At 39.4% G+C, this 12,805-nt stretch overlaps 1 protein-coding gene across 1 annotated transcript in view; it reads left to right on the forward strand.

Annotated features, from left to right (window-relative positions):
- Nucleotides 1-5,052: 5,052 nt before the first annotated feature.
- rapgef1b (Rap guanine nucleotide exchange factor (GEF) 1b) overlaps nucleotides 5,053-12,805 on the forward strand; it is a 45,304-nt gene continuing 37,551 nt past the window's right edge. The window contains exon 1 of the mRNA XM_017407719.3: nucleotides 5,053-5,420. Within this exon, the coding sequence (XP_017263208.1) occupies nucleotides 5,393-5,420 (28 nt within the window). The 5' untranslated portion in view covers nucleotides 5,053-5,392. The remainder of the gene's footprint in view (nucleotides 5,421-12,805) is intronic.

The following is a 12,805-nucleotide window of genomic DNA, read 5'->3' on the forward strand; positions in this document are numbered from 1 at the left end:
TCCCAGTCCAGCGCCTCTCTCCACAGTCAGTCTCTTCCACCATAATCTGTCTCCTATATTCTTACCTCTCATCTTAATCCCATCATGTAAAACTTACTTATAAATCCCTCCACTGTATGTTGACAAAGTGTCCAAGGATAGAGGACCCCGACTGTTGGACAGGTATTTTTCCCTCCTGTTCAGCGAAATGTATTCAGGCCTTTAAGCCTCACTGATCCCATCCCTCTTTCTCCAACTCTCAGATGTGTGACAGACGGAGGGGCCTGACCGCTGGCCAAGGTTAACAGAACCTTAAACTGTGTTTGAGCTCTGCAGCACACGCCCACCGCTGCAGAGATCAAACGCCGTTCTTCTCCCTGCTCCTTCTACTCTCAGCTAACAAAACTGTCTTACTTCTCCTTTTCTTGCCCCTGTCTCGTGCCAGCCGCATCTATCCCCACAGCAATGAGACTCAAAGCCCAGTGAGAAACTACCCAGCGTGCATCACTGTATGAGCTTTCCCAAATTTATTGCCAAAGGTGTTTGGGTTTTTTGTCTGTGTGTTCATCTGTCTATAACATAAGCAAAATATCTAATGAAACTCTCAGAAAGTAATCACTGAATCATCTACAACTAATTAACTTTTGGAGTCAGTTCAACCCAAGATGTCCGCCACTGCTAAGCAACCTTAGCAAACACAAAATTATGTATAACTCAGTCAGCTTTACAGATATTTATCTAAACCGTGGTGTGGTACTAGCTGTTGTGTGACATCTTTGCTTAAAGCTTTGGCATTAACATCTAGAGTCATCACAGTCTGTCTGTCAGACAGATATTTCATGCCCAAAGTTTTACCAAAACAGCTATAACTGTCCCTTCTCGCTGTAAGATGATCTTAATTTAAAACTCAGGCCATGTGTGTTCTTTAAGGGAATGCTGCGCCTTTAATTTCTATTTGGAATCATCTGTTATCGTCTAAGCAGGTGTAAGATGATTTTAGAATACAATTTATTGTCATATATCATCAACCTTTAGTTATTATGTTTCCAGAAACTTTTTATTAATGCTGTATATATTCCTTAATCCCACTAGCAGCTCGGTTTTAACAAAGAAAATCATTAAAAAATCGCACTTTTATAATTGATTGAATGCTTTTTTATATATTTCACTGACATCCTTGTAGTTACATTTTATTAACATTTTTTTTTCCCTTCACATATATAACTGCAAATAAACCAGGCTTCAGAAGCGCAGGGACACAAAATTATAATCAGTAGTTCACGAGGGCCATCGTGTGGTTGAAGGTAGAACTGCATAGTTTGGGTTGTACTTCACCGTCTGACCAGCAGATGGCAGCAAAGATCAGCTCAGCGCATTCATGACCAATCCATGTAGTTGGATGGCACTCTAATCAGTAATCTTACTCCATGCCAAGTTAAAGTAACTTTTCCTTTATTTTAAGAAGTTGAGTGAGCACAACATGATTTTAAAAGGCATGAAGTTAACATTTAATTAACAGTATTATCAACATCTTAAGAAAAAAAAACAAAGTCTTGTAGTCAAATTTTTACAATTTTAGAGTGAAAAATAGAGAAAGTAAATAACTAACTGCAGATAATGCAGATCTGTAAGGGCTTAGAGTATGTTATGAAGGACTGTCAGCTAAGACCAGTTTAGCTCAAAATCTGTCAAATTCATTGAGTTATAGCCATTTTTGTGTAAATCAAATCAAATCAAATTTATTTATATGGCACATTTAAAACAACTGCGGTTGAATAAAGTGCTGCACAGAAAAACAACAAATTACAAACAGCAAATTAAAACACAAATAGGATAAAAATAGGAACCATAAGAGACTTAAAAACACCAAGAGCTGAAGTCTGTCTGATCTGGAGGGGCAGCTGGTTCCACAGTATAGAAGCTACAACTGAAAACTGAAAAGGCCCGATCACTTATGTGGACCAGCCTGGACCTCAGGACAATTTGTTTAATTGTCACACAAATGATTCTTAGATCTGAGGGATCTAGAGGGTACATATGGCTGCAGGAGGTCAGACAGGTACACATGAGTCTGCCCATTCAGGGCCTTTTAGGTCAACAATAAAACTTAAAAATCAGTTCTAAAATAAACAGGGAGCCAGTAAAGAGAAGCAAGCACTGGGGAGAAATGTTCACACTTTTTTGTTTGTGTAAAGAGACGAGCTGCAGCGTTCTGAACCAACTGCAGTCGTGAGAGGCCAGCCTGGCTGACACCAACATACAATCACCCGTTCAAAGTCATTTAAAGATAGGAAAGGCTTCACTTTAGATAAAAGTCTCAGTTTAAAAAAAGATCTTTTTAATACAGAGCTAATCTGTTTTCAAAGTTAAAATTTGTGTCAAGATCACCCCGAGAACTTATAAGCATATAAATAGAAAATAAAATGGGTCCAAGAATAGATCCTTGAGGAACTCCACATGTTAGAGGAGCTGAGGGGGAGATAAATTCTTCAAGGGTTACAGTGAAACTCCTTTCAGATAAATAAGACATACAAAAGTCCAGTGCAGAGCCCTTGATACCACGTAGGTCCAGCCGTGAGATCAACAAGTTGTGGTCAACTACGTCAAAGGCAGCTGTCAGGTCTAAAAGCAGGAGAACGGCTGAATCTGTAGCCAATAATGGATCGATAAAAACTTTTAAAAGTGCAGTTTTAGTGCTGTGAAGGGCTTTAAAACCAGATTGAAGCATTTCAAGAATGACAAAAAGGACTGCAGTTGAATAAGAACTATCCTTTCTAAAATGTTTGATTAAAAAATGGAAGTTTTGAAAAAGCCCTTAAATTTGAAAGGCTATAGTCGATTAACTGTGGCGGCCATCTTGAATTGGGTGGACTCCACAAATGAACACGTTGCAGATGAACAGCTAGTGATTACTCTCTGAGAGTTTCACTGAAATCTTTTTAATGGTTTATGAGTTACTTTGCTAACAGACAGACAGGGTCGATGCTAACATTTAATGCCACAGTTTGGAGCAAACATGTTGTGCAGTGTGTTGCATTTAAAGTATGCGTTTGGGACGATGCTCAGCTACTACCACACCGAACTTCAGCTTCATTCTGGTCTTGGCAGATCACAATGAAATAACAGTACAAACACGGAGATAAGTGTCTCATCTTTTACTTTATGCCTCTTGGAAATCCTTTACTAGAGGGTATTTTCAAAGTAATTAACATTCTGATTTTTCCAGGACACACTATCCTGCCTTGACTTGTCTGTTATTGCTCAGTGCATCATTGTCTTTCTGTGATTTCTTTACTGTAGCCTCAGGGAAGGTATTCCACTCCTTCCACACCTTCCCCTCCACCACACACACACATGCGCGCGCGCACACACGCGCCTCTCACTAAGCAGCACACAAACAACAAGCACTTTGCACTTGTTATAGGGTGTGGTTTCTGCTGTGCAAGCAGGAACACCAGAGGAGCTGGCACAGTGACAGCCAGAGTAAATATGAATCCTTGACACTCAAGGCCCGGGTTTGATAACTGATTAAAAACGGCTGATGAGGTGGTTAGCTGCACAAGGCTTGGAAGAAGCGTCCAACAATATCTAATGAAGTCCTTGTCTCGGTGTTTCTGCTTTCATGAGTGCATCGCAAGAGCACAAGCTGACCCAGATCTCTCAGAGAATTAGGATCATCCTGTCAGTCAGATCAATTATTCATAAAAGAAAAGATGACATTGCATGCTTCCTTCACATGCCAGAGGCAGCTCCTTAATGGCCCGGGATAATGTGCGGCACTAAAGAGGCAAAAGACAAGAGTCAGCGGTTTACTTCAATCAGAAGCAATCAATACACCCGTTTGGTTTTTGTGTGTTTGTTTTCTTGTTTTGATAGCTTGTGATATGTTCAGAAGAAAGAAAAAAAAACTTTCTAATAATTGTGTTATGTGCATTAAATCAAAATTTCAGTTCCAAACCTAAAGTCCAGCTGTGTTGATGTTAAACTGGCCTTCAATCAAATATTAAAAAGGATTATTGTTTATTTTTTTCCTCAGTCAAAACAGTTCTGCAACTATTACTATAAATGGAATAGGGTTCTTTTGTGACACATTTAGAAGAAAAAGAAGCAACAAAGGAAAAACTACAAGAGTATACACAGTCAGTATTTTTTTTAAGTTTTTTTTAGTGCATTATACATCTGGTCTTAATGCTAGACATGTCCTGTAAAGTCCAGTATTTACATTCTTTTATCTGAATGAAAACATTTAGAGTAGTTTTATTAGCTCTTTACTAGTACAGTTATTTTTTTAAATGTTTCTTCAATTAATTAATTTATTTTTTACCTTGTATCAAGAGCCCTTTGCCAATTTTTGCGTTTATCTTTGCTGTGGCGACATGGTGAATTTCCCTGCCATGTGACAAATAAAGATTTATTCTACTCTAATCTATTCTCACGCAATGTTTTTTCAGTGTAACTTCCTCTGTATCCTAACCTTGTCTACATAAAGGAACATGGGTGCACAAGATTAGACTATGTTAACTAGCTGGATGGCACAGGAGAGCAAGGGAGAACAGTGAACCTGATTCACAAAAAGTATGATGCAAAAAAAAAAAATTAATTAAAATATATATACACCGGCAGGGAGGATGTATACATCAGTTACATCTCAAGAATAAAGCTTCAGATTGTGCAAAGACAGTTTAAGATGAGAAATGTTGAGTTTTCACCACATTTTCCTAAAAAAACAAAACAAAAAATAAAACCCTGACATGAGATATAGCACTATAAACTACAGCTATGTGCAAACCTATGTTGACATGTAGATTTCTGCAGGTGTTGTTAAACATGGCTTCAATCTTCTGTTTTTATTTCCCTGCCATTTTAACTTGACTGCTCGTGGTCTATTGTTTTCGTCTGGATTTTAAAGTTAGTCCAGAAGCAGAGCGCATTTTTTAAGTGTGAAAAACAGCCCAGCAGTCTGGTTTGTTGCAACTCTCTGGACTGAGATGGAAACACGCCCATCCCCTTGTTGACAGATTGCTTTGGCTAATTCCTACCGCCAGGGTGCGCTGTTACACCGGGGTACGCTAGTTCTGCCCGAGTCTGGGTCCAGGGCATTAACGCGAGCGTGTTGTGTGTGTGTGTGTGTATCCAGTAAAAAAATACCCGGAGACGGACAGAGACCGCGTTTGACCGTACCAATGTGTGTGGCCTACAAGTACATCATCTGTAACCCGGCGGAATCGTCTCATGGACACAAGAGCATATCGAAAATGAGGGAATAATCTCGGAGGAGACGCACGACGACGGCGAGGCTCGTCTGTCTGCAGCGACCGTTTTGTTGAACCGCGAGTGTGTGTGTGCGCCTGTGTGTGTGTGTGTGTGGAGGGGTGGTGGTGGGGGGGAACACAGCTGCCTGCTGGCTACGAAAATGTCGAGGAAAATAGAAAGCAAGCAAGGTGAGTCCCGCCCGGCCAGACCGGAGCACACCGCTCCGCCTCGAGGTGCCGTTCAGGCGGCGTAACGGTTCCCCTCGCGCGGGGTTTGCGATTGGACCGAATGCGGGATACAAATATGGAGCTCCGGTTAACGCTGGATGAACGTGTCCAGCGGAGGTTTAATTGGGCCTCGTGGATTGCCCTCTTCTCGGCAGCCCAGTTGAGACGGAACGTGTCTGTGTCGGTTTTCTAGACGTGTCTAATCTAGCGAGACGGCTATTATGGGATAGGTAGTCGGGAAAAATGTCACATTAGAGGTGCTATCATTCCAAAGCTGGCATGGGACTTCACTGGTGTTGTACCGAAAAACAGCACCTCTGCCGAGAAAAAGCACCTCTCCGTTTCAAGGCAGTTTAATCCACTAAAACAGTGAATAAAAGTCAAAACTGGCGCACAGACTTGTATTTTTCACTATGAACACATTTATCTAGTTAATTAGATGTATGTATGTAGTCTAAACAGTGTGTTTTTCATGGCAAGCTGTGCTGTCAGGATATATTTTAAATAGTTGCTTTAAATTAAAATATTTTTGGGGGGAAGGGTGGTTTGCAGATTTATATTGGTAGCATTAAAAAGTTAATTTCGGGGTTGAAACGATTTCTTGTGCATGATGGCAAAAAGGTAAACAATCTGGCAGATTCCTGGCAGCCTAAAAAATAAAAAAAAAACATTCATTTACGTGTGCCACAATGAAACAATTTCAGGTATTTGTGTCCTTCACAGAACTGTAAACCAAGGGTCAGCTGTCATTTTACTCAGTTTATTAGTGAGCGCTGTCTTGGAAGATGCTTTTTATAGCAAGGGTGCTTTTTTTCGCCACAACACCGATATTTATTTATTTATTTTAACCAGCTCCTATTATTTCTTTTCTCCTCCTACGGGAGTCGGGAGAAATCTCATCTTTTCTTGGGAGGACGTCATCTTTCGTGACTCATGAACAAATCGATATATGCTTGATGGGAATACTCTCTGCTTTACTTTACCTCCTTTTTTTAAATCATAGCCTCTCAAAGACGGCTAGCTGCAGCTAAAGGTTAGCTTTTTCGGCGGCTAGCGTTAGCCGCGTTTAAAAAAAAAGGAAAGAAAAAACACAGGAGTTTTGAGCGCCCGGGACTTGTTTGTGTTTGTGTTCAGTTGATATTTGAGCCCTCGTTGTGTCTGCTAGCGTGGCTCGTTTTATATGCGGCTGGAAGAGGAAATTAAAGCACCGACCATTGCACACTTTGAGTGCGAGCGCAAACGGGGTCGTCTTAGGTATGCCTTTTTGAAAGGAAACTTTACACCCGCCAGCAACACTTGCATCCCATCCCGCCAGCTGTCTGCCTGCTCCGGTTCACACCGCCACCGCCAGCCCTTCCCGGTTCCGGCGGCAGAAAATGAACACATACACCCTCTCGGGCAGGGGAGTGTCATCCACCACTAGCAGCTCGGTCATTCCTCAGAAGCGTAAAAGTTTCCGATTGCCTTCGTGTCTTGCGAACAGATGACTACATATGGTCACGACGAAATGGTTTTTTTTTTTTTTTTGAGGATTAGCATTGGCGATGATGAGTTGAAAACAAGCAAAAGCAACAGTGGGTTTGATGTGAGCCCAATCCAGCTCACATTTCTTGCTTTTTTTTTGACAGTTTTTTTTTTTTTTTTTTTTTTAGGGTGCTTATGGTCTTTTATATAACACATATTGATCCTAAATGCACAGAGCTGGTGAGAAAGTTTTGAGTCATCCTGCATTTCATGACATTTTGCTTCCACTGAGCCACACTTTTTTTGTCATCTTTAAATTAAAATGATCTTGATCGTCATTTCTTCTGGCTTGCGGGAGAGCTCATTTTCAGTCTTGTATCTAAACATTTTCTGAGGACTGTTTTCTTGTTTATCAAGCCACTTAACACTGACATCTAAATTATTCAGGCACAAGAAAGCTGATAAACAACAGTGTTGTGTCAACACATAACAGACAACTTGGCAAAGACTCTGTTTTAATTTGGATCCTTAGGCACAAAGACACAGTTTGTTCACGTTTCTCTCATCTATAAAAATAATACAGACCATGATTCTGATCAGCTTATTTAGTATTTTTAGCACCAACAAAGTTACTCCCGAAGAAGTACTGGCAAAGTCAGAACAGTAGATGATGAACTGAAGGATGTAATTAATAAAGGCACAACTTTAGGATATCATTTATTTCCTGTAGGCCTGATACTTCTTCTTTAGTCATCCATTTGTCCATTTTCTTAATTTTATGTAAGCATGCACTCATAATATATGTGGTTAGATACAAGGACTGGACAGAAAGTGAAAAAAAAACAGTTGAAGTTTAAAGAAAACTTTGAAAAAACAACCAAAAGGTCCCCCCAGAAGAAAGTCTGTCTCCTTGGAAGTGCAATGCAAAGGAAAAAGGAGGGGTTTAAAAAGCTTTCGATGACAAAGGATGATTCTATGATCTGATTAGGTTTTCAGAGATGTTTTTACTATACTTGTAATGTTATATTTGATGTTTCAGGACTCTGATGGCTTAGGATTAATGAAAGGTCACTCAATTACAGCTGTTAAATTGTTGTCACACAGACAATGCCCATGTAGATATTTTCTTTTTTTTCTGCTGTCATGTCTACTGTAAGTATTTTAGGCTGCATTGATTTTTGGTTTTGGAACTGTCAGAGAAAATGTGATATATTTATGGAATATCTAAACCGTAAAAAATGTCTGTAAAAACAAACGGTATTAAGAAGACAACTGTCTCGTGTTGGACTCGGCGTGTGGAAACTCTTCATTAGAACAGCCAGTTTTAGGTTTGACAAATGAAAGTGGGTGCAACTCGTGCCTCAAGAAGGAAAGTTTTGAAGTGAAGTTCTCACCTGTAAATACAGGCTGCACTTAGATTTAGCCATAGGTTAATGAATCAGATGCTCAAATGATGCCAAGTTTCTCTGTGTGAAGATTCACTGTAGAGCAAAGTTTGTGTAGGTTCATCAGTGCGTACATAGACTCCAAACTCCAGCGGCTATGGACACGTTCATCGACTGCATCAACATGCTCTTCAGTCGCCATGGTTACAGTGTCCCAAAGTCACTGACTTTTTCCTCTCCGGGGAGATAAACACCCACAGTGTGTGACCTGTTGGTTGCCTCTGCAACCCGATGTTTGGAGCTTGGTTTGGTTGTCATTTGCCAAAAAAAAAAAATGAACGGGGTGGTTGATTTATCTGTTTAGGCACTGAACCCCCATTCTCTGTGCACGCGCCCACATGACCTCATCACTCAGGCAGCCTGGACTGTAACCCATAAACAGACTCGGTGTCTTGTGTTTGTTGCCCAAAAAACTTAGCGCAGCTGACAGGAAAAAAAAACTTTTCTCCCAGTGATTTCTTCTGGGACAATGAACTGGGTGGAGAAGAGTGGGAAGTTTGGAGTGTATTTAATTTGTCATTTCACATTTGGTAAACTGTATTGTTCTCGTTTAAATGGATTAAGAAACGCTGTTGTTGGATTTTTAATTAGATTTTAATTACTTAAGCCACTTAAGACAACACCTTGTTTCCAGAATATGAGCATTAATGTTTGTTTTACAGACATTTTACGGATATTTTGGGTTAAACTTTAAAGTTTCTTCTCCCTTTTTGAGTTGACAAACCAAAAATGTAACTGCATTTGGTTTGTGATCCTTTTCTTTCTAAATTTAGTCTTAGGGTATACGCTTATTCATTATAATTTTTACCATAATGTAGTTATTTTTCATTGTATGTCTTGGTTTAAACAACAGGATTCAGTTCCTCCCTGCCTTGTTTTCCACTTCAGACAGTGTCTCCTCAATATGGGAGGAATTAGCTCTTTATCATTTCGTCACATTGTGAAACTGCTGTGACACAGAACCAGGACACAGCCAAGTGTGCGTGCGTGCGTGTGTGTCTTTGTGTGGGTGTAGAGTGGTTACTGCACTGCATTTGAGATGGTCCATAATTTTTTTTTTTTATTTAAATATCTTTTAGGAGTTATAATTAGTGGGTGATGCAGAGCTCAAGCGCATCTTCCTTCAGTGCAGGAAGAAAATAAAAACAAAAACAACCAAGCACCCATACTCTTGATACATAAATTTGTTCAAGAATTTATTCATTATACACAAAATGGCGGATCTGTGTGCACAAATGAGATCTCTGTATTTTATGTTTCACAGTTCATCCCCCGCATTAATGTAAACTGTGCACACAGACCATCAAATTTGTTCAGAGAAGGTGTGAGGTGGTGCAAACAGGACTTAAAGGAATAGTTTGTTTTATTTGAAGTGAGTTTTAGTACTCATATCTGTCAGTATCTTATCTGCCGTACTCCGGAATGGTATTTGTAGTAGACAGCAGTACAACTGATCCCAGTTTGCAAAATCAGGGTAAAGCTCTTCTTAGTAGTTTAAGCTAACTGCTGCTCAAAACATGGCCTATTCAAGAGTGAACTTCCACCTTCCAAAACATCTCAAACTTAAAACTTTACTAGTTGTTCAAGCAAAGACTATAATATGTTTTTCCACCACAGCACTTTTTCATGACATATGCATGTAATTGCTATTTTCTCAACTTAGCAACTTTCATATCGCTATGCTAACCAAGTGCACCGTGGCTGCTGAACATGTATCGCTGTACAGCTGAGTCCTCCAAGAGTTGTTCCATCTTTCTAACCAACAGATCTCTTCATCTGTAAAGTGGTCAAACACAGTGTTCCCTCTAACTGCGGGAACAAAATTTTGACTTACAGTTGTATTAAGTGGTGGACATTTTCTCTTTAATGGGCCATGTTTAGAGCAGTGGTTAGCTTCACTCACCTGATCGCCCTGTTATTCTTAAGACATTGACTGTTCACAACGACACCACAAAACCCCACTCCAAAAGTCAAATAAAATAAAATATCCCTTTAAGTGAAGAGCAATTGTTGTTCCCCTCACGTGTTAGTCTCTGACTGAGGAGCACTGTGGAATATTTTGACATCACCTTATATTATCAGTTTAGCTGCAGCCCCAATTCTGAAAAGCTAGGACGTTGCGTAAAGTGTATATAAAAACAGAATGCAGTGATTTGCTAAACTCATTAACCCTTGTTTTATTCACAATAAGATATAGTTGCATATTAAATGTTTAAACTAAGAAATTGTACAGTTTAAAAAATAAAAAAGTTAACATTGAATTTTATTGCAGCATCACGTTTAAAAAAAGGTGTGACAGGGCCATATTTACCAGTATGAAACGTCCCCTCTTCTTTCAACAGCAGCCTGTAAACATATATGAACTGGAGTTTTTGGAGGGAAATGTTGTCCTATTCTTCCTTATGTAGGATTCTAGCTGCAACAAATGTTTTCATTTGGTGAGATGTCTGGACTGCAGACATCTTCTTCTACTTCTACTCCCACTATGAAGCCATACTGCTGTAAAAGATGTAGTGTGCTGTTCAGCCTTGTCTTGCTGAAATGTGCAAGGCCTTCCCTGAAAAAGACACAATCTGGATGGGAGCATATGTTGTTCTAAAACCTGTATAGACTTTTCTTCATCGTTGGTACGTTTCCAGATGTGTAAGCTGCCCATGCCATAGGCACTAATGTACCCACATACAATCAGAGAGGCAAGCTTTTAAGCTGTGTGCTGATAATAGGCTGGGTGGTTCCTCTCCTCTTTAGTTTAGAGTCCATGGCTTCTTAAAAGAGTTTCAAGTTTTGATTAGTTTTTGTTTTCCACTTTGCCTCAGTTGTTTTCAAATGAGCTTTGAACCAGAAAAGATGGTGACCTTTCCTAATGGTGTGTTTATGTATGGCTTCATCTTTGCATGATAGAGCTTTAACCTGTATTTATGGATGGCACTGCGAACTGTCTGTTTACAGACAGTGATTTGTGGTGGTGTTCCTGAGTCCATGCTCTGATGTTCATAACAGAATCAGACCCGTTTTTAATGCAGAGCTGCCTGAGGGCCTGAAGATCACAGGCATCCAATATTGACTTTCGGCCTTTTCCACAGAGATTTCTCCAAATCCGTGAAATCTTTTGATGATATTATGAACTGTAGATGATGGAGTATTCATAGTCTTCACAATTTTCTATTGAGGGACATTATTCTGAAATTCCACTATTTTTTTGCAGACTCATGAACTTCTGCCTATCTTTACTTCTAAGAGATTCAGCTTCTCTAAAATGCTCTCTTTATACCCAGTCCTCTTACTGACCTGTTGCCAATTAATCTAATTAGTTGCAAAATGCTCCTCCAGCTGTTTTTTTGTACCACTTACCTTTACAGCATTTTGTTTCCTTGTCCCAACTTCTTTTGAGATAAGTTGCTGTCATAAATTCAAAATTAGTTTTTTTCTTAATTTACAATTTCTTATTTTAAACATTGGATATGTTTATTGTGTTTCATTGTGAATAAACTGTGGGTTTATGAGAGTTGCAAATCATTGCCTTTTATTTTTATTTACATTTTACACAATGTCCAGACGTTTTCAGAATTGAGGTTGTATAAAACAAAAAGTACTGCTTGCACAGTACCCCATCCCACCAGGAACCCCCCCCAATCCCCAAAAGAAATGCTTACAGCTGAGTCAAGTTGTTCTACACAGCGTAATGAGAAAGTGCCATTAGCACAGGAGTCCTTGGCAGCTTGACAAGCCAAGTTTTTTGTTAAAGTTTTCATTTAAAATTAATTATAAAAGGATAGTATTTTATTTTTGTTTGTACACTGCCTCCAGCACTGATGAGCAGAATTTTACTGCAACAAAACTCTGAAGACTCAGATTTCCATCTGATAACACGGCTAACAGATGTGGTTTTTTTGGTAGTTGTGATCTTTTTCAGAATTTTAGGAGATCAAATTTGAAAGGTGATCTCATTAAGAATCATGTTTCTTTTACCTATGTATGCTAATATTGTGCTCACTTTCAATAACACTAGATAATTTATTTTGACTAAAGAAATGACTTCTTTTGTCCAATTTTTTGGGTTGAAGAAAACTGCACCAGGCACAGATTAAAACACTGCAGAACTAAGCCTAAATTGAGATGTTGTTGTTCTACAGCATCATTTTTTTTCATAGCAGTTGCAAAATCTGCTTTGTTTTCCCCATGGAGATTAAAATTGTGACACAACAGATTTTGGTATGTCAGTGTTGGTAACAAAGTCGTGGGAGTAGCGCAGTGTTTTATAATTAGCTTGTGGACTCTTCTGTGACTGGACAGTCAATGGTAGTAACCAGCCAGAGCGGAACTGATCCATCAGTTTCTTATTTTAGACTCCTCTTTCCCCCCACATCCCTCCCTTTGCAAACTGTGAGAGAGCGTTTGCCTGTGAAGGAGTTTAGCTGCAATGCAAATAGTTTACTC

Source organism: Kryptolebias marmoratus, linkage group LG14 (genome assembly GCF_001649575.2).
Source record: "Kryptolebias marmoratus isolate JLee-2015 linkage group LG14, ASM164957v2, whole genome shotgun sequence".
Classification (NCBI taxonomy): Eukaryota; Metazoa; Chordata; class Actinopteri; order Cyprinodontiformes; family Rivulidae; genus Kryptolebias; species Kryptolebias marmoratus.